General features: G+C 43.8%; 1 protein-coding gene across 4 annotated transcripts in view; it reads left to right on the top strand.

Moving 5' to 3' along the window:
• CNKSR2 (connector enhancer of kinase suppressor of Ras 2) overlaps positions 1–23,734 on the top strand; it is a 431,743-nt gene that overhangs the window by 188,911 nt on the left and 219,098 nt on the right. For 3 of the 4 annotated variants that reach the window (XM_088451600.1, XM_088451599.1, XM_088451604.1), the window contains exons 10-11: positions 13,086–13,232; positions 15,861–15,905. The exons of the other annotated variant lie outside the window; for it this stretch is intronic. In XM_088451600.1, the coding sequence (XP_088307726.1) occupies positions 13,086–13,232; positions 15,861–15,905 (192 nt within the window). The remainder of the gene's footprint in view (positions 1–13,085; positions 13,233–15,860; positions 15,906–23,734) is intronic. 4 annotated transcript variants of the gene reach the window in all.

Raw genomic sequence — 23,734 nt, 5'->3', positions numbered from 1 at the left:
GTATAGAACGAGAATGCTTAGCAAAGTAATCTTTACAGGGACTGCATGTCTTTGTGTTACTATTATAATGAATATACACATCCGTCGAATATTTGCATTGAAGCCTTTTTAGAAGGAATTTTCTACTTTCAGTGCACTTTAATGTGTTACTTATTGAAAGCCCTCCTGTAGCTTTTTAAAAATACATTTCTTTACCTTTATACCTTCCATGTGTGTACTTATATAATTGGAAGGCACTATTGGTTTTCCCTGATTTCTGCAGTAGATACTGTAATTATAGTCACTGAGTACCTACAGTATGCGCTGTAGCAAAAGGTGAAGAAAATAATCAACGCCTAACATAATCACATGCTTAAAAAGCACAGCATGCGAGCTCTTCTTTTTGCATTAAACAACTACATAGGATGCTGATGTTCAAAACAAGGTAATTGTAAAGATTGTATTCTACCATATTTTCATGACAGTTAGATAACAGGAACACCGTTCCATTGGTCTTCAAGACTATTTTGGTCAAGAAGTGTGAAATCTTCTTTTTGTAGAAAGTTATGGCTTAAACATTTGTTTTACTGGTAAGAAAATGATCCTATTTTACATATATAGACTATAGTTTTGATGTTTAAAACTATTCTGTGTAATGGTCATCTATTTCCATATTTAGCTGCAAAATATTGCATGATTTGCTGATAGAATTTAAGTGCATCCAGGCCTATGCCAACCACGCCACACAGCAGAAGGTATTGTCATCAACCCAGCTTTATTCATAGAGGGGAATCCAATTAGCCACTAGGTTTTAGCTCACAGGTTAAGTGCCCGGAGCTATTCAATTACTGTTCGCTGTAAGCCCGAGATTAGCCTGGAGGGTACACTTAACGCAGATTTCTACTCGCAACCTCCTTAGGTGCAAACAGAAAGGTGAGTTATCTAGTGCTCCCAGGGCTAGTCGCGGGCTTACCGCTGAGGTAATAGTATAGCTTCGGGCACTTATGATGGGAGCTATGACTTAAAAATAAATTAAAAAATAATTGAATAGCTCTGGGGTAAAATCCGCAGTAACTCCCATGGCTAATTGAATCTGCCCCATAGACAATACAAAGAGCAAAACAGGTATTTGCAAATACAACGCGGAATGACCAATTTGCAAAATTGGCGCAGCAAAATTGGGTCTTCCAGTCACTGCAAAATCCAATAATCCCACAGAATTGTAATTGTGTACAATTTCTCTGTATCACCACTTACCTCCATTAAATGGGTAATGATATTTAGTTCGTCAAGCACCATAAAGAGTTTCTGGCATGCATGCTACAACACTGACATTTTATAGTCACAAAACCATGATAATCTGAGCTCTGCAACATAAATTATTAATGTTATATTACTGTAGCCAGTGTGAGAATACGGGTTTATTGTGATAGATTTTTGCCTAATAAACAGTCTATATATAAGGATGTTTTTTTTCAGTATGTTTGTAAATAAATATAAGTATGTATTTAATAATATTTATAGGTATAGTGATAGGACATGCACTGAGTATATTGTAAGCTTGTAAGTATATTTATGGTGATAACCTATGTAGTAAGTACATAGATAGGTAGGGGCTCAAGCTATTCTAGATTCTTCCAGAAATTGAGGCACGAGTCTAGATAATGGTGGACAAAAGAGGGGTGCGTGCAGGGGGATATACATAACATTCCCCCTCCTGTGCGCACCGTTCAGTCACCTGCCGGGTGTATGATAGGAGCTGCGCCTCGGTGACTGGATTGCGTGTTGCCTTTGTGGGCTCTGAAGAAGGCAGCAATGCGGAAGGAAGGGAGCCTTTACTGCCAGTGAAGCACTGTGGGGGAGTGGAGGCTGAGCCGCGCATTGGACGGGTGGCTGTGAAGCAGAGGAGGCGGTAAAGTCTCCGTGATTACTGGCACTCACTGCACCACCCACCCACGGCACTATTTATAAGAAGGCAAGGGCAGTCAGTGAGACTGAATAACAGGCTAAATATAATACTCCCCGTCACTGTATTACTGAGGGGACGGAGGAAAGGAAGTTGATGGTTTGAACCACCAGATCTCCAACAATACTCATTACTGAGGCCTTTTACTGACTGGAGGAATTAATATAGACACTAGTACCTTCACCATGTACTAAATAATAGCTGGGTCAGAGTACTAAATAATAGCTGGGTCATAGGTTATCGACCTTAATGAGGGCGAATTAATAACTATATACACCCTTGGATTATACTCAAAGGTCGGGGGCAGGGTCAAACGCAGGATTTGTAAGGGGGGGTTTCTGCATATGTATGTGTATACAATTTATACATACATACATATATATATATATACATATCTTCAAGATGACAGTTATAAAACTGAAACATTATGCTACTACCACTGACCTGATTGCTTGTCGTCTGCGAGTGCCGCACCTCTGGATATTGTATCTTATTGACTGTGGAGGCACCCGGCAAAGTTATCTATTGCTGTTCCTGAGTGCCGGTCCTGTATATATGTACCACCCACATGCCTCTCACACATGGATAGTTACATTTTTGCAATGAATTGTGTAAGTATAGTTGTATTCCCAATTTGGACTGCCCCCCTCCTCCCCTCCCGCACACATACACTCAGAGCAGATTACAGACACTTACACTGCACATTACACACATACACACTGCACATTGCACACAGACACTTACACTGCACATTATACACATACACACACTGCACATTACACTGCACATTGCACACTGACACACACTGCATATTACACACAGACACTTACACTGCACATTATACACATACACACACTGCACATTACACTGCACATTGCACACTGACACACACTGCATATTACACACAGACACTTACACTGCACATTATACACATACACACACTGCACATTACACACAGACACTCAGAGCACATTACACACAGACACTTACACTGCACATTATACACATACACAAACTGCACATTACACACTGACACACTACACACAGACACTTACACTGCACATTATACACACACTGCACATTACACACAGACACTCAGAGCACATTACACACAGACACTTACACTGCACATTACACACAGAGGACCTCATTCAGAGTCGGTCATTGTGGCCGCACGGTCGTACGCCACCGATGTTCGCTATACTGCGCATGCGTAAACTTCCCAATGCGCGTGCGCAAACTAACCGCTACGATCAGAGATTTCTCTCTCCTTGAACACAGCCAGGTCGGTAGTTTGAGTGACAGAATGAGGCGTTTGTGGGTGGTAACAGGGGAAGGTGCTTGAAAACGGGGAAGTGGAGATCCGAACGCAGGCGTGCCTAATTATGCGAACGGCGTTTTATGGGAGTGCATAATTAACAAAGTAGCGTCATGGCACATGTGACATGGGAGGTTTTTACACTGACATGATCGTAGAGCTTAAGAGAGGGTATGGTCAACCTTAAGCTCTACGACCAGTTTCGATGGTTCCCAATGGTCTCGATTGATCCTTATATGTCCGGAGATGACGTGCAATGCGTACGAGAAGGGGCGTATTTTTTGAATTCCGACCACTTCCTCCCCTTGGTCGGCCAGCTACTGATCCGAACTTAGGGACGCAACTTGCAAGGGAATCATTAGAATATCCGGCCCCTTTTCCCGTACGACCGTGCGGCCGCTTCGTTCGACTCTGAATGAGGTCCAGAAACTCAGCAGATTACACACAGACACCATGCACTGCACATTACACACACTCGGACTACAGACCATCTCCCCCCACACCCATGGTATAAACAGAGCTGGGAGGTACAGTACCTGTGATGATATTTGTGGCTGTGCTAATTACATGCTGTCCGGAGTGCAGATGAGGAGGAGTGCAGTGAGTGACATCACTGGCACTCAAAGGCACATGGGAGCCGTCAGGGAGGAGCTGCAGCCACAGCAGCTCCCCAGTACTGCTCTCAGCCATCTCCATAGCTACGTGATTGTGTGGTAATTACTCTTTATTATCACTGAGAGCAGAGAATACATTGTTGTATAAGCAGCAGCAGGGCCATCTCTTCCATTAGGCTTGTTGTGCAGTTGCCTAAGGGCCCGAAGCTTGTAGGGGCCTGCCAACCTACACCCCTGCAGCCACAGCCATTTGGTAAATTTGTGATATTTTTATAAGCCGGACATCAGTGCACTGTATTCCGATCTAACCTCCCCCACCCCATCCCCCCCCTGGTGACGAGTACTCACCTCAGTCCCAGTTTCACTTCATCCGATGGCTTCAGACCAGTCAGACAGTGTCTCTCTGCATGTGTGGGAGGTCTGATGGGCATGCATGAGGGTTTAATTTTATTGACCATTTACATTTTTTTCCCGTTCAAAACTCTGGGGTCACCCAGACAATTTTGTGTTTTACATTAAAACTGACTTTTATTTATCAAATGAGTTGCAAAATGAATAGAACATATAGTCAAGACATTGGCAAGTTTAGAAATAATGATTTTTAATTGAAATAATAATTTTGTCCTTCAAACTTTGCTTTCGGCAAAGAATGCTCCTTTTGCAGCAAGTACAGCATTGCAGACCTTTGGCATTCTAGCTGTTAATTTGTTGAGGTAATCTGAAGAAATTTCACCCCCTGCTTCCTGAAGCACCTCGCACAAGTTGGATTGGCTTGATGGGCACTTCTTGCGTACCATACGGTCAAGCTGCTCCCACAACAGCTCAATGGGGTTGAGATCTGGTGACTACGCTGACCACTCCATTACACACAAGAATACCAGCTTCCTGTTTCTTCCCTAAATAGTTCTTGCATAATTTGGAGGTGTGCTTTGGGTCATTGTCCTGTTGGAGGAGGAAATTGGCTCCAATCAAGCACTGTCCACAGGGTATGGCATGGCATTGCAAAATGGAGTGATAGCCTTCCTTATTCAAATTCCCTTTTACATTGTACAAATCTCCCATTTTACCAGCACCAAAGCAGCCTCAGACCATCACATTACCTCCACCATGCTTGACAGATGGCATCATGCACTCTTCCAGCATCTTTTCACTTGTTCTACGTCTCACAATTGTTCTTCTGTGTGATCCAAACACCTCAAACTTCGATTCGTCTGTCCATAACACTTTTTTCCAATCTTTCTCTGTCCAATGTCTGTGTTCTTTTACCCATATTAATCTTTTCCTTTTATTGGCCAGTCTCAGATATGGCTTTTTCTTTGCCACTCTGCCTAGAAGGCCAGCATCTCGGAGTCGCCTCTTCACTGTAGACGTTGACACTGGCGTTTTGCGGGTACCATTTAATGAAGCTGCCAGTTGAGGACTTGTGAGGCATCTATTTCTCAAACTAGAAACTGTAATGTACTTGTCTTCTTGCACAGTTGTGCACCGGGGCCTCCCACTTCTCTTTCTACTCTGGTTAGAGCCTGTTTGTGCTGTTCTCTGAAGGGAGAAGTACACACCGTTGTAGGAAATGTTCAGTTTCTTGCCAATTTCTCAACATGGAATAGCCTTCTTTTCTAAGAACAAGAATAGACTGTCGAGTTTCACATGAAAGTTCTCTTTTTCTGGCCATTTGAAGAGCATAATCGAACCCACCAATGTGATGCTCCAGATACTCAACTAGCTCAAAGGAAGGCCAGTTTTGTAGCTTCCCTAACGAGCAAACCCATTTTCAGCTGTGCTAACATAATTGCACAAGGGTTTTCTGATCATCCATTAGTCTTCTAACGCTTAGCAAACACAATGTACCATTAGTACACTGGAGTGATGGTTGCTGGAAATTGGCCTTTATACATCTATGTAGATATTCCTTTAAAAACCAGACATTTGCAGCTAGTATAGTCATTTACCACATTAACAATGTATACAGTGTATTTCTGATTAATTTAATGTTATCCTCACTGAAAAAAACAGTGCTTTTCTTTAAAAAATAAGGACATTTCTAAGTGACCCCAAACTTTTGAACGGTAGAGTGTATGTATATATGTATGTGTGTGTATATATATATATATATATATATATATATATATTGTAATATATTAACTAATGTAACCCTGGGACATGATAAGTGAAGAATAATTGGTAAGTGTAATATTGGCAGTTGTTATTATCCGAACTAACTTTATGTAATGCATAAAATTACAGTCTGTTACTTTAGTCTGTTTGTTTATTGAAGTATTAATTTGTATGGTAGAATGCAGTACGTTAACTAAGTATCATATAAATAAAATGATGTAGCTCCTAACTCTTGTATAGTTGCCTATTAGAACAGCAAGGAGGGAGATTGGAATATTGTGGCCAAAACCTATAAGAGAAAACTTAATATGAAACAAAACCAATATTAATTAATCCTCACCTATAGCTATGCCCAGTCCCAGATTAAGGTCCACATAGGCCTGGAGCAAAAATTTATGAAGGGCCTTTTGTGTGCTTCCGCAGGGGGTGTGATCAGCAGAGTGGGTTGTGACTACAGTTGTGGGGGGTTGGTCTGCACAGGGCATATGACTAGTACCGTCAGGGCCGGCGGTAGGCTGTGCTGCGCCCAGCACCGTCCTGTGTTGCCGCCCCTTCCCTCCTCCACTCCCTCCCTGTGAGCTTAAATATGTACTATAGCGCTGGGAGGGAGGTGGGCATTTCCTGCGCCCTCCGGAAACAGTAGTTCTCCGGGTGACGGACCGGCTTGCCCGTGCCTGGAGCCGCTGCTGAGTACCGTGTAGGACATAGCTACCACCTACCGTCGACCACCTCAAACTCTCTCCCCTCCCCTCCGCTTCATTGAAGTATACACCACCTGCTATATTATTGAGCATTGAATAAAATGTTTATTTATTAAAGATATATATATATATATATATATATATATTATATATACACATTCCAAACATGCAAACACACAAGCATATATCTTTCTATCTATATATACATACAGCAATCACATTTTGAACATTATTTAGGGCCGCACGCAATATGCTGTTGACGTAATTAGGCAATTTCTTGCAACTATTCATGCCCTATAATTCCTAAAAACCAGTATGGCGCATGCGATACACAGAGAGTATGCACAAAGGCGTATGAGTTACACAGAGTGTATACACTATGGCGCATGAGTTACACAGAGTGTATACACTATGGCGCATGAGTTACACAGAGTGTATACACAAAGGTGCTTTTGTGAAAGAGACGCATGGTAGCAGAAATGTAGTGGAAAAGTGATGGGCGCTTCTGGGAGGTGACTGGGTGGTGGCTAGAAATACACGCAGACATAGTCCGTTGAGTGGGCGTTATGGTAGTGTTGTGGGCATGACAGGCATAGGAGGCCATGGGCAGACAGAGACCCTACAGATGCCATAGGGCTGGAGCAAGTTTAGATGGTTTGAACAATGGTGGCGTATAAGGAGGCACCATTCGTTATTACTGCGTGTCTCAGCACTAAAAGTGTGCGTCTCAGTCCTGGCACGTTCGTCTGCACAGATGTACACAAGGGATGGAGTTTCCAGTGGCATTTGCATAAAGTCGCAGATGGGTGACCACCAATAGATGCTGCTGTGTGCACTTATACATGCCACTCATCAAATCAGGCCCTATGCCACATTTTACTGCGCCAGTTACACATTATGCCAGAGCTCGACAATTTTTTGCAAAATCTAGGAGCCAGCTTAAAAGTTCAGTTGCCATGCCATTTTCCACTACCAAAATATATGTAAACTTGTATAGACCACCGCAACATGCCCCATCAATGCCCCTCAACCTCCTCACATGCCAGCATACCTTCACCAATTCATATTATGCCACACACTATGCCCCAAATTTATATTATGCCACACACTATGCCCTAAATTCATATTATGCCACACACTATGGGGGTCATTCAGACCCACTCGCGAGCGGCTGTCCGCTCGCAAGTGGGTCGATGGTCCCCACTGCGCATGCGCATGACGGAGGGAGCTCCGTCGTGTGCATGCGCGAGACCCGACAAGCGAAGGACTTTCCTTCGCTCGGAGTGACTCATCAAAGGGGGCGTGCTGTCGATGGTGACTGACAGCACGCTCCCTTTGGTGGGCGTGCCTGCCAGACGGAGGCGTTCCCAAGGGAACGCCTACCATCTGAAGCCGGCCCCACTGACATCACTAGTGATGTTAGTGGGAGTGATTTTGGCTCTGATAGAGCCAAAATCACTCCTGGCCTTGCGGTTGAAAAACCCAACCGCAGGCTTTTGCTCGCAGTTTCGATGGTCACGATGGTCCATCATTTTGCACGCTCGTATATGCTGTGGGTGGTGACCCACAGCTATACGAGCGTCCAGGAGGATGCTCCATATTAATGGAGGTGGGCCCTGATTCAGAGCGAGCGCTCTGGTCAGAGCGTCCGGCTCTGAATCAGGGCCTATGTCCCAAATTCATATTATGCCGCACACTATGTCACAAATTCAATGAAGCCTATTCACGCTACTACACACAGCAGAGACCTCTTCCATGAATTAATAAAGTGCCCACACTTAGAGGAGAACTAGCAATGGTTTATCTATCCTGCACTAGCTAGCTGCAGGGGTAGGCCACATGTGGCCTGCTAGCTGCTGTGGAACTACACATACCAGCATACCTTGCAACAATTTGGCTGCTTGGGCATGCTGGGAAGTGTAGTTCCACATCAGATGGAATGCGACATGTTACCTACCTCTGGTCTAGCACATCTGTAAGAACCCCAGGACGGGGTTACAGGTCTATCTACTCTACGATGTGTTAGCTAGGAAGCACTAGGAAGGCACCGAGCCTTGGCCTCTTACCTTCAGTCTGAAGCATCGGAGTCCTCATCCAACCCCTCCCTGTTGGACACATGCATGGGCTCTCTGACAAAGTTGACTCTGCGGGCGTGAGGCCGGGAGCCGCAGCCGGGTCTCCTTCAGGATGGTGTAGTGCACCCTGCATGGCAAAGTCCTCCAAGTCCTTAGGCCTCTGACAGAGGACCTCTACCATGTGGCCCTGCAGCAACTCCATCAGGCTGGGTGGGATCTCAGTACTCGTCCCCTGTGGGGCTCTGTACACTGTGGCTGGAACTCAAGCACGGTGATGTGGCCTGGGAGAGAGTTAGTCTGTCCTTTGATTCCCCCATTACATGCTGCAGCAGGCAGAGGCAGCTCTGGCTTCACCTCACACAGTCACATGGTAGTAGGAGGTGGAGCCACACTGATTGAATGTGGTGGATATGCACTACGAACCGCCTACTCCTTTACAATTAGAATTATTTGTACTTTTGTAGTACACCTGGCTCTAATAAAACCTAGTCACCAGGACTAGAATCTTGGTCGCCATGGCGACCTGGCCCCCGGGATTTGTCGAGCCCTGCATTATGCCACATGGTAGTGCACCCCAAGACGCATTATGCCACTTTGTAGTGGCCCTGTTACACATAATGCTACTTTGCATTGCCCACAGTACACTATATGACACTATGTCATGTCCCTGTTACACATTATGCTACTTTGTAGTGCCCATGGTACACTATATACCACTGTGTCCCAGTACATATATGCCACATTGCAGTGTCCCGATACACATTATGCCACTTCGTTATGCATCCAAAACACTTTATTTTACATTCCAGTGCCCCAGATACACATTATGCCACATTGTAGTGTCCCAGATACACAAAAATACACACAAGTCGCTACTCGTCTATAGTGTCTAAAATATATGCTATAACATGTACGTGTGCACCCTGACGTGTGTGTGTGTATATGTATATATATATATATATATATATACACACACAAACACACATATATTCATATATACCTAATAATTGTGCAACGCCATCACGTCTCCTCAATGCAGGAGCCCCAATGGCTGCCACTGCGAGGGAGACAGGACTGCGTTAGTTGTGGATCGGCCGTTGGGGTAAGTATGGTGGCAGTGAAGTCGGAATGGAGCCGTGATGATGTGGGTGGGGACAGAGTTGCGTCAGGGGGTGTAGGCGGAATGGAGCCACGTGAGGGGGAGGGCAGCAGAGAGGGGGTGGGACTGAGCAGAGGATTGAGACAGAAGTGCTGGCTAAATTAGTGTATATATATATATATATATATATATATAGTATTTTTTTTACACACACACACACATATATATATACACACATACACGCATGCTGTATATATACACATACATACATATGGACAGTACATACACACGAAAAAAAATATATATATACTATATATATATATATATATATATATACATACATACACACACACACACCACATACTGTGTGTGTGTGTATATATATATATATATATATATATATATACATATACACATACATATATGCATATGGACAGTACATACACACACAAAATAAATATATATATATATATATATATACACACATACATACACACACACGCGCACACACACACACGTACATATGGACAGTACATACACACAATCAATGTATATATACATACATATGGACAGTACATACACACAAATATATATATATATATATATATAACTTGATGAATAAAATACAGTCAGTGTGTGCATACCTTTTAACTGCATGAGGCTCAGATCAGCAGCTTGACATCCCAATCTGCAGTCACCAGCACTGCCATCAGAGTTCGGATCGGTCACCCTGTTACGTGGGCTGCCTTCACGATGATAAGTTCCTCCTACTGCTCGGCTGCTTAAGGTTGTGGCGGCGGGGGAGGCAGCTGTGATGGCATGCGGCGCGGAGCTGAGACAGGGAGGACTATTGAACCCTTCCACTGTGCCTCCAAGTCCATGTCACAGTCCGGCGTCTGGACTGCGGGTGGCGGCCGAGGGGTGGTGTGTGTGGTCGGTTGCCGAGCTTTAGACAGCGACAGGGCAGGGAGGAGGGGGGTCAGGTGCCGGAGGCGGAGCTTCATACAGCCGCCGACAGGGCAGGGAAGGGGTGGTCGGTTTCCGGGGGCGGAGCTTCAGACAGCCGCAGGCAAGGCAGGGAGGGGGTGGTCGAGTACCGGGGGCGGAGCTTCAGACAGCCACAGACAGGGGAGGCTGGATGTAGCAGCCTAGCAGGAAAAATGTTTTTCCTCTCTGCCGCAGCACAACAGATGCTGTGGGCCTATTTTGTTGGGAGGCCTGGAGCTGAAGCTCCAACCACCCCATTGGTAATCCGGCCCTGGCTACGCCCAAACATATAATTCCCAATTTGAAATTGTTATTATAACAAAGAGGCAACTTAAGGTCTCCCCAGCATTCTTTTCATCTACGGTTAACTGTAGACGAAAGCTGGGGTGGAGGCACTAGAGTTATACCATACAATAGGGGTTACATTAGATATAATAGTGTAAGCTACTGTACTATTATGCTGTAGGTGGAAGCTCTTACCACATTGGGTTAAGTGGGTGTTTTTGTTTGGTCTGTCCTGACACACCTGTGTGTGGAGCCAGAAAGACATGATAACCAGGTTAAAGTCCTGTAAACTGGGACATTTTACAGGAAAGTGACTGCAGCCTATGAGTTGGAAGCAAATTGAGCATAGCTTGCTCCAAAGCTACATGCACAGGAAATCTCTTATATTCACCTGTACGCAGCATTGTTTTGTGACTGTGCCTGTGTGATGCCTGGATTGCTACTGGTCATAATCATTAGTGCACACTTATACCTATACTAGGTGCAAAAGATACACCTGGAAGCAGGCTCATTTATGCTTTTGATCAATCCTGCATACATGAGAATGCCAAGTTACCACCCAGAGGCCGCTTTGACCATTGGTGTGTTTGAAATGCTTATTATTATTATCCTTTATTTATATGGCACCACAAGGGGTCTGCAGCATCTTACAAAGTTCATAGACAGAAACCGTATGAACAAAACAAGAACAAAGTCACTTACAGTATAGAACAGTGCAGGACATGGTTTATAAACATTGCTGCATCAGCATAATACCCAATGAATAGGTGCCATTGTAGTAAGTGGGGAGGAGATGATGGTGTACTGTAAGTGAGGTAAGACTAAGCACATGAGGGAAGAAGGCCCTGCTTGTGAGAGCTTACAATCTAAAGATATAACTCGTCATCACCACCCTATTCCAGATAATGTGCAGTGCAAAAACACAGAAGATAAGCTCCACAAACAGGTGAACATTCAACCTGGCATCAACCCCTGTATGTGTTATCATTGAGTGCACTGCTACCCTCCCACATGATACAGTTGTTGGGCCTCATGCTAAACTGCGTAGCTTAGCCCACCATATTTATGACTACCCAATGAGGTTGAATGACCAGATCCCCTTGTGTGGGCAGTAATACAGACTTCAATGAACAATAAAGATATTCTTACGAAGCATCTTAGAGTTTTTGATTGACAAGTCTAAGACTAAAATCTGACAGTACATTGTGAGTTAAGGTGCATTCAGATGTAACGATTTTTGGAACGATTTGTCGTTAATGACTTCGTAATCGTTCAAAAAATCGTTCAGTTTCTGAGTTATAACGATGAACGATAATCGTTCATGCGCGCTCCCGTTTGTAGTTTGTAGTTCACCGTCCATTTCAGACTGTCCAACGTAACGATCATCATTAAGGGAAGGAACATTTATCGTTCATCGTTGTAAAAATCGTTAATTACACTTCAAAAAATCGTTCACTTTTTCAAGGGAAAATCTAATAGAAAATCGTTGGTTACAAAATCATTACATGTGTATGCACCTTTATGCCTACTTGTTTACAACATTAAAAAAAGAGCACAAAATAATATCGTAAATTGAAATCCAGCCATATGATATTTAATAATAAAACTGGAGGTCTCTTTATTACTGTACAAAAATAGTAGTGACATTGTATTTGTTGTCCACAATGTTACATGGAAATTATGTAGGAGCAATTCCAGGCATCTGCAATGATCCCTTGAAGCGTTTAATACCTTTGATGATGGTTGACAAAATGTAGTTGTATTTAGGGCTTTGGTTGCTGTTAGAAGTCAACTTAGAATGATCTTATTTAAGTGTTTTCTGTTGCTAGTTTGGGTTGCCAAATTCATCCATGTTGTCTACTTATTTCCCCTTTAATGTAACTGGGGATCATTACGTTCTGAATACTGTGCCTCAATTATATTTTAATAATTTTGCTGGTTACCAGGTGGGGTGGCAGTTGAAAAATTTGGTGAATGCACTACGAGAGGACCCGAGTGGTGTTATCTTAACTTTGAAAAAGCGACCTCAGAGCATGCTTACCTCAGCACCAGCCTTACTGAAAAATATGAGATGGAAGCCGCTTGCTCTGCAGGTAACTAAGCTTAATCATAAGTCATTCGCCATCATTTTAGCCATGGATGCAAGCTACCAAAATGCTTTAAAGGGAAACTGTACTCTAAATATTAGTGGGGATGAAAATGACTTGGCCATAGCATGTTGATGTATTCACTTGTGTGATCAGAACATAACTGCATACTGCCCTGGCTTTATACATCCACTTTGCATTGAATCAGGGATAGGCTATATGATTCTTTTGAATGTTGATGGAAAACGGTGACATTTGACTCAAACAGCTACAGAACCACTAGTGACAACGCCTGCATTAAACAATTATTTTGTAATCCATTTTACATTATTGTTCCCTACAGGTTTGTACATAGGAGCAGTGAAAAGTCATTGCTTTCCAATCTTCATACATTATTTACAATAAATTGAACTAACACTGTTCAGGGAGTACTGATTTCTTATTGCTTCTGTGCGAAACCATGATGAAGAATAATGTGAAATGGAAGTTTGCAGCTTTAGTCCCTGTATAAATCTGAGTATCACATACAGGTATTGGACAAAAAAGGAAATACATTGGGCCACCAAGTGCAGCCAGTGTGCTTATCGGCATTGAGTCTAACAATATCTAGAAAGGTACAGGAGGGATATTTTGCACAAGAAAGTCACACAAATGATTCCTGGTTGGTTGTGGTGGCAGTGTCCCATAAGTGCTCAATTTGGTTTAGGTATGAGGACTGAGAAGGCCCCTGGGTCACCACACTCATGCTCTGTGTATATACAGTAGCAGCCTTGTCTTCCAGGAATATTCTCACTCCATGCCATTTAGTAGCAATTAGTATTAACCGTGGATTCTAAGGGAATAACTGTGCACCCAGTTCATGCCAGGAACACGTGCCCTACTACATTAAGCTACCACCAGATCACTGTTGGAAACCAGCTCTTAGTGCTGCAGAGTTCATTAGGTTGCTCTACACACATACTCATCATTTGTTGAGAACATGATGAGTGGTGATACTTCTGACGACATCACCTTCCCCCACTGGTGCAATGCTAGGGCACTGCCAATGCTTTTTGTACCACTGTACTCTCAAGCTTGCATTGCCAGATGTGAAGGGTAGTATATACACTGCAATCTAACTATATGCTGCTCTGTAAGCTCTCATTGCATGGTTTTTGATGACATATTTGCAGTCCATAGATATGCCTACTCACCTGTTTTGCCTTACTTTTCAAACTATTGCATTTTAATTTAATTAGCCAATCCTTTGTAAACCTACAAGTGTGCCCCCGAAAAGAGTCCTTTTTTCTTTCTTTTCTAAAGAGTTTATGTATTATTAACTGACTCTGGGGAGCACCACAGACTTACCAGTAATAAGGTCCATTTTTGACTGACGTCATGTGATCGCATGGGAATATGATAAATATTTCATAAATACCAATTTGTCTGTAGTAGGTTACACATATACAATTGATCAAACGCAGACAGAGTATTCCAGTGTGGAATCCCCCCAAAGATCTCTATGTTTTCAAACTATTACACAGATGTAGTGATTATGAAATGCGTGCTACCACCCACTGATTCCAATTGCTTCCTTTTTTAAATTACAGACTTTCTTCTTCCAGCCATGCTTATAAATAATAAGGGCAATCTAGAATGTGTACCCCTGTCCATGCTTATCTAACATGTTATTCACTTACCTAACATGACCACTCCTATGTGTAAACCCTTGCTTTCAATACGTTGATGTCTCTCACTTACCCAGGTGTTTCCATTTTATTTGTCCACTACCTGTAGATCAGCCTATAATAGACCTACATATTTCATGTATTTTTCAAGTTGTACAACTTACTCTTGTTGTACAATAACAGTGGTCTTGTTCATAGCTTGGCCTATATTAGATTCATTTGTTGTAGTCTGTTGGTGCAGATTAAATAGGACCTAAGCCTGTATTTCCCTATATTATTCCAAAGACCATTCAGTGTTATTGTGATTCGGAGGGCTACATACACAGTGTTAGCCATCCTGTCATTTTACATTATGGAGTCCTGACTGAAATGTCACAGCACTGCTGTAATCCACTTCATTACAAACTGCATTTTGTGTTTCTAATGGAGCGTACACACGGTCAGATTTGTCAGACTTGTCAGATTTGTCAGATGAACGACTGAACGATTAAACGATTTGAACGATTTGGACGATTTGACCAAAGTTTTGAACGATTTGAACGATTGAACGATTTTTGACTGCATTAAAATGAATGGAATCGTCCAAGTCTGACTGCAAACCCATCAGATGTCAGATATCGTTATCTGACAAACGGGAACGCGCATCGTTGATCGTCCATCGTTCAGGCATGTCAGATATGAACGATTTTCCTTCAGATATGAACGACTGAACGATTTTTAAATCGTTATCGTTCATATCTGAAGGAAAAATCTGATCGTGTGTATGCACCATTAGGAATACAGTATGTGGCATGTCTGGACAACAGTTAGTGCACTTGCTGCATGAGAGGATCTCATTAATATTGCTGCTGCCATGATATAATAAATCCACCTTCTCATCACTCATTACTTTAACATAATGGCTCAATCTTCTGCATATTTTGGTATTTATAAATGAATGATAATGAGTGTCATCTTATTTTTTTAGTGGTATGATGATGAAATGAAAACTTATTCCTGGACACGTATATCAGTAAGCAATTTCAAGTTAACAAATTTTTTAGTTTAAAACTAATGTCATTTTTATCAATATTTATATTTCTTCAGGTGGGTAACTTGGAAACTTACTCTTTCTGAGCAACGTTAATTCTTTTCATACTTGTTTGACAGCTAGAGGTATGATTTTTGATATAACCTCAAAAATATAGAAAATAATAAAAGATTCAGAACAATACCAACTAGGGAAAAGAGAACAGTCACAGGTTTTAGAAAATGATAATAATCATACGTACACACATGCGGAGTAGATAAGAGTACAGGTACAGTTATTAACCCAAGGAAGAAAAAATTCCCAAAAAGATTATAAATTGGGGTCAGGGATAGAACATGACCGGATCAGGTGCTCAATATAATAATTACACCACTGATGCTATTCAAAACTATTCAATCTATGCATTATGAGAGAAGCATTGCCAGAGAAGGAACTTGTGATGTCTCTTCGGTGGGCTGGAGAGACCACGCTGCCCATTGCAAGTTTTCCTCTCTGCACAGTTTCGCTGCTGAGTCCAGACCCATAATATACTGTAGGTATAGTGGTGTAGAAGTGCTATTTCAGGTAAAGGGGATCGCCTTTTTTAGTAACACAATCTTATCAATGCAAAGATTTCTGTCCATAGTGGTTGTACCACAGCATAGCTCCAGAAAACATATATTCTCAACTTCACCTCAGTCCCTCCAGTACAACTGAATACGTTTATCTGGTGTGTGGTATAGCCTTGAATAAGTCTAACCAACACTTCACAATGGTTGATACATTTGATAAATGTATTCTGAAAAATGTCCCAATTATTGACTGTCAGCATCTTCTCCTTAGCTGGGATCATCGCTAAATACTGTACCAAGTATCACCACTGTTATGTCTTACTGAGTGAGGAAAGCTTTAGATTATATAAGGGGTAGTGGGTGTTGGTCATGAGGTGAGTGCTGGTACTGCATGATTGACTGGCAAATTTATAAAAGTCACAGGTAGGGATAAGATATTGATATGTTGCAAAGAGAGAGAAGGTACAAGGTGAAAGTTGGGAGAGCCCCAGGAGTTTACCATTGTATCCCTAGCAATAAGTGTGTCTACTACACTCCTTAAGATGCTAGTGAAGACCGGCCTATGGAAAGGGCTTGAGCAAGTCATCTTTTATTTAAGTACATGCTATTTAATCTCCCTGACTCAAGGAACGGACAAAAGGTGGCTTGCACTGTGTGCTAATAGTATACTGAACAACACTCTATGAGGTCAATTTACTAAACTGTGTTAGGAGATAAAGCGAACGGTGATAAGGTACCAGCCAATCAACTTCTAACTGCCATTTTTCAAACACAGCCTGTGACATGGCAGTTAGGAGCTGATTGGCTGGTACCTTATTACAGTTCACTTTAGCTCCTAACACAGCTTAGTAAATAGACCCCTATATCTCCCCAGGTGTAGTGCGCAGATGCAGAGCACAAATGAAGCATTTGATTAGTATGCTGGCTTGGGTGTATAGCACGGTGTCCAGGGTGTTTCCTTGGCAAAATTAGGAGGGGCAATCAAGGGGGGATTAATACAGGCTATTGGAAGGCAGTAGATAAGTCAGGAAAAGGGAATAATGAAAATAAATGCATGCTCTTTTGGAGTAGTAATCCAGGACTGCAGACTGTACCGTAGCCTTGAATGTCCACATTCAAACTCACTGATACCAGTATGACTTTAATAAGAGATTGCGGGGTTTGGAAGATGGTATTGCTGTTTTTGTTTTGTTTTGCAAAATATGTAGTATGAAGCGTGCTTTATATATGATTACACTTGGGAATAAAGTTCTTGTTTCTAATTAAAATTAAGTGATAACTAACAAATATAATGGAATGGGTTGGGTTCCCATGGATGAGCAACATCTATAGCCAGTGGTAGTCTCAACCTCTTCTGTATTCTAATCTGTATATTGCTGTTTATATTTATTAACCGTTATTTATAAAGTGCACCTAAATTCTTCAGCACTTTATAGAGCATCATTCACATTAGATGAGGGTTCATTTTTTTATAAGTCTGTTAACCTACCAGCATGTTTTTAAAGTGTGGGAGGAAACGGGAGCAGCCGTAGGAAATCCGTGCAGACACAGGGTGAACATACAAACTCAACACAGATGGGCCATGATTGGGAATTGAACTTATGATCTCATTGCTGTGAGACAGCAATGCTAACCATTACACAATCCGTAGTGCTAATGTCTCACATTTCCAGTGACAGTATTCATATTTGAGCACAATGGCAGACTGGCATGAGTATACATACATCTTGAAAGGCAATCAGGTTGTATAGGAGATTATTTGTTTAGGGATTCATATCAGAAATTCACTCATGCATTCAACATAGAAAATTAATCCAATGAACAATGAGTCAAACATGCACTTCAGCCACTTTGATCACTTTAATGCAATACTTGCTGAGAAATGGCATTATTGACCTCTTTGATGCCCCCGTCCCTCTTCAGTGGCTTTGTGCTTCTGATGGATTAGTATATATTGATATTCATTTAGAAATCCTCACCTTCAAAACTGTGATCGTCTCTGCATGCTTATGAGAGTTTAGCTGACAGAAAAGAGGAGGTAAGGCGTCGCATTGAGAAGTAGAACAGCCTCAACAACCCTAATGTTTCTGTATAGTATCCAGTTTTGATTCTGAGAATAGTGGGCAATACTTACACTATACTCGTCTTTCACTGCAGCTGCGATAACACATTGCCCGCAACATATCACTTCGTCCGCCATTTATCTTCCACTGGCAAAAAATCTACTTGGGAAAATTATATTGCAGAAGGTTAATTTCTAGTTTAAAAGTGGCTTTTGAATGATGTGGGGGATGTAGTTTAAATTACGACTGTCAGGATGCTGGTGCACAGAATGCCAGCGCCGGTATACCGACACCAGTCAGAATCCCGGAGCCAGCATCCGAGGGTGAGTAGTGGGGTTAGGGGGAGGGTTAAGCACTTAGGGGTAAGGTTAGGGTACTTACCGACAGGTGTCAGTATCCCAACCCTATCAGGATGCCGGCGTTGGGATTCTGATCAATGGAATCCCAAGCGCCGGGATCCCAACCCTGATGTAGGCCCCTAGTAGCTATTTTCTGGTTATCACAGACTATATTACCCTATGTTATGGAAATATTACACTTTCCATAGATGTGCCCCGCTTGTGGTGGCACTCTTGTCTGATAGAGTGGAGTCTCCTCTTTTGAATAATAAATATTGTTTTCATTCATTTTGCTCTGTTTTTTTCCAACGTTAGATGCAGTACTTGTTAATTAGAGATAAAACCTGACATTTACTGGCCAGGGGGTTATTGGCCAATGATAGATATGCCCCTCAGTAACTTTTTATATTTAGCGTTTCATTTAAAATTGTGCATGCTAATTGAACAGATGACCATTTACATATTTACACTATAGGCAGTTGTATCTTTTATGTGTCTCCTGGTTTTGCCAATTAAGGTTCAGAGACCCAGCAATGGGATAGTAAACATATAGAGAGGTACAGTAAATTAAGAAGATATAATAATGTGGGAACAGGATGGGAATAAAGTGTATTATGAGTTAATTGAACTTGGATAGAATAATGAGGGAACAGAACTGTTTGGGAAGATAATATTAAGAATGCAATATAACATCATAGGTAAGGATTAAAGAATCCCATTGACAAAAGTAGCCCACTTCAGTTCAAGATTCATTGCTAAAGTCACTCGCACTCACCCATGTACAGATGTGTCCTCCTACACTGTGGCTTCAGTTGCACGGAGTGCCTGGTCCCGGGAACACCGAGCATAATTTTTGCTCTGAGTGTGCGTTTTATTCACAGAAATATAACAACTGGAAGTGACAAAACTGCTTTGCTAGATTAAACTGATCATTTGATGTGTGGCATTTGTACATCTGTTTGCGTATAAGTCTCATTCTGTATACGATGCAGCAGTTTTTTCTTACGCCAAGTTCCGTTGTGCTTAATCGACTCTATAAGTGTTTAAAACGAATTCCTGTGCAGTTACCATCACAGCCCGGCATCTGTAGTACGCTCTGAGTGTTGTTTTGCTTCATTGGTGATGCAAATGAAACACAAAATTTAAAGAAAACAAGGGTAAGCTACAGCTCTTGAAGTGCTACATAGCCTTGTGCTATATTGACACTAGGTGTAAGAGAACACATCTGTATGTGTCATAATTGGATATTTACAAGTTATATACAAATGTCTGAACCTTATGTTCCTAACGTTTAAATCATTTCAGAATGATCAACATAATACTACAGTGTTGTACAACTATGTTTTTTGCTGGTTATTGGGCCACTGAGATTGACGACTTAGAAATTGCAAGGTATCCATATGGCCACACCACAGTTTTACTACACTATATGGCACTTACAGGGACAATACATTTTATTATACTGTTGTACTATACAGTATATACTGTACTGTATGTACATAATGTTGGGAAATATTGTTATATGGAATCCTAACTCTACTGATGCATTTGTCATGAATCTATGCACTAAAGCTTAAAGTTGCCCAAGTTACCTGTTGTCTTAAGAAAGCTCAGACACTGGTCAACAATCAGGGGCTGGCTGGCAACTTTTAGCCTGGGGGGCAAATGCATGCGGGCGGCCCTGGCAGAGGAGTAGCGTGTAGCCAGGGTGCCCGAAGAACGTGCGTGCTACGGCGCCCCCCCCCCTCAAGTGTTCCAGGGAGGAGGCTGGCCATATGGGATTAATGTAAAGTAAAAATAAAGATTAGGGACAGCCCCATCGTGGTGCCCATATGCAGTGCCCCCCTGTGCCCCAGGAGAGGATCCCCTTATGCAGGCCTCCAGTAGTGCCCCCAGTAGTGATCCCCCCTATGCAGTGCCCCTTATACAGTGCCCCCAGTAGTGGTCCCCCCTGTGCAGTGACCCTTGTGCCCCCATTAGTAAGCCCCTTATATAGTGCCCCCAGTAGTGGTACCCCCTATGCAGTGCTCCTTATATAGTGCCCCCAGTAGCAGTCCACACCCCATGCAGTACCCCCAATAGTGGTAACCCTTATGCAGTGCCCCTTAAATAGTGGCCCCAGTTGAAATCTCCCCCCTATGCAGTACCCCTAGTATTGCCCTTTTTATAGAGCCCCCAGCAGTGGTCCCTCGATGCAGTACCCCTAGTAGTAGTCCCCTCCCCCCTATGCAGTGCCCCTAGTAGTTGTCCCCTCCCCTTGTAGTGCCCATAGTAGTAGTAGTCCCCCTCTTGTAGTAGTAGTCCCTCCCCTTGTAGTGCCCCCAGTAGTAGTCCCCCCAGTTGTAGCCCCCCCCCTTGAAGTGCCCCCAGTTATAATCCCCAGTAGTGGTCCCCCCTTGTAGTGCCTCCCCCTGTAGTGATCTCCCCCTTGTAGTACCCCCAGTAGTGGTCTCCCTTTTGTAGTGCTCCCAGTAGTAGTCCCTCCCTCTTGTAGTGCCCCCAGTAGTCCCCCCCTTGTAGTGCCCCCAGTAGTAGTAGTCCCCCCCTTGTATTGCCCCCATTTGTAGTAGTCCCCCCCTTGCAGTGCCTCCAGTAGTGGTTCCCCCCTTGTGGTGCCCCCAGTAGTGGTCTCCCCCCTTGTAGTGCCAGCCTCCCCCCCAGTAGACACACGTAGTAAAAAAAAAAAACACTTACCTGAATCCCCGCTCCCGCTGTCACCATCCGCTTCTCCGTCTGTCCTTCCCGGGCCGGGCCGCTCTGCATTACGAGAGAGATGTCATATGACGTCATGACTCCTCTCCTATTGTCCACTGCGGGAGCCGGAAGATGGAGCGGCTCCTACAGTGGGCGCAGCAGCAGCTAATGAGAGTTTGACAGACTCTCATTGGCTGCTGATCAAAACAAACACACAGCTGCTGGAGCCGGCGGCTGTGTGTTTGGCACTTGTGTAGCCAGGGCTGCCATCAGAAATTATGGGGCCCAGGACTAACAAAATAGGCAGGGCCCCCCCCCTCCCCACATCCCCAGACACTTAACTAAGTTACCACACTCTTCTTCTTATTAAGTTCTAGCTGCTCCCTAGTCCTCACATGCTGCGGTTCCTCTGGGAGAGGCAGTGGCTGGCAGGAGAGATAGGTGACTGGTAGATATAGTGTGAGATGGAGAGGTAGTGGGTGACAGGAGAGGGAGAGGGTGAAGGGGATAGGCAGTTGGTGATGCCAGGGAGAAAATGACAGAGAGAGGCAGTGGGTGATGCCAGGGACAAGGTCAAAGGGAAAGGCAGTGGGTCACGCCAGGTATAGTGTCAGGGAGAGGTAGTGGGTGACGCCGGGGATAGGGTGACAGGCAGTGGATGACAGGGAGAGGCAATGGGTGACGCCAGGTAGAGGGAGAAAAGGAAAGGCAGTGGGTGATGCCAGGTATAGGGTGAAAGGCAGTGGGTGACAGGTAGAGAATAATGGGGAGAGGCAGTGGGTGAGATATAGGGGGGCACTGGGCTGGATGGAAAGAGGGCAGTGAGATGGTGGTGGGAAGGGGAAACACTAGGCTGGAGAAGGTGTACACTGGGCTGGATGATGGCGGGACACTGACTAGACTGGCTGGGGTTCTTGCTGAGGGGCAGTTAGATGGAGGCAGTGGGCTGGTTGGGCAGGGAAGGGGGTAGACACTGGGATGGGGGAGTCAGTGAGATGGTGGGGGACACTGGGCTGAATGGGGGTGCACTGGACAGGATGAGAAGGGGGATCACTGTGACTGGACTGTTTGCATAGTACCTGAGCCAAATAGAATTGCACATGGTACATGTGCTGGGGTTTTGGAATTGCAGAGACAACAGAGCAATGATCTGCACAACAAAACATGTAATCTGTAGAACTGCTTTTCCACATCTTTTGTTTTGCAGCTCATTGGACTCTCTCTCTCTCTGCAATTCCAAAATCCGGCACATGTACTATGTGCAATTCTAATATATTTGGCACAGGCACAGCATGTGCATATGAAATAAAAAATCCACCTGACCTTACCTGATGGGGGAACCTCTGAAGAAATTGATCCTCCCTGGGCAGATGGTGTCTTCAATCGGTATTCACTATTCATGTAGGAAATCCCATTGTCCGGAAAATGCCTGTTTGTGTAGGAATATAACTAATGTCATTATCATACAACAAAGGTTCAACCAGACTCGCCACCTGTGTCTCCTCCGGCCTGCTGCACATGTGTCACTCCAGCCTCCTGCTCCATGTCCTATCTATCCCCTTGTCTTTCCAGCTACATTCCCCATGTAATCTCCAGCCTCCTGCTCCCTATGTCACCTCCAGATCCCTGCAACATTCCATATTTCTGTCCTGTCTCCCCTCCAGATCCCTATGTCATTCAAGCCTCTCTGCCCTGTGTCATCTCCAGGTCCCTGCGCCATTCCAGCTTTCTGCCCACTTTCCTCCCCGTCTTTCAAGCCACCTACCCCCTTGTCTTTCCAGCCTGCCACCCCCTTGTCTTTCAAGCCTCCTGCCCCCTTTCCACCCTCGTATTTCCAGCCTTCTGCCCCCTTTCCACCCCCATTTTTCCAGCCTTCTGCCCCCTTTCCAGCCTTCTGCCCCCTTTCCACCCCCTTTTGTCCAGCCTTCTGTCCCCTTTCCAGCCTTCTGCCCCCTTTCCACCCCCGTTTTCCCAGCCTTTTGCCCCTTTTCCACCCCCATTTTTCCAGCCTTCTGCCCCCTTTCCATTCCCGTTTTTCCAGCCTCCGGCCTCCTATCCACCACCGTTTTTCCATCCTTCTGCCCCCTTTCCACCCCCTTTTTTCCAGCCTTCTGTCCCCTTTCCAGCCTTCTGCCCCCTTTACACCCCCGTTTTCCAGCCTTCTG

This window comes from Taudactylus pleione, unplaced genomic scaffold (genome assembly GCF_031769625.1).
Source record: "Taudactylus pleione unplaced genomic scaffold, aTauple2 ptg000026l, whole genome shotgun sequence".
In the NCBI taxonomy this organism is placed as follows: Eukaryota; Metazoa; Chordata; class Amphibia; order Anura; family Myobatrachidae; genus Taudactylus; species Taudactylus pleione.
Note: the sequence above shows the minus strand (reverse complement) of the source record. Positions and strands in the feature narration are given on the sequence as shown.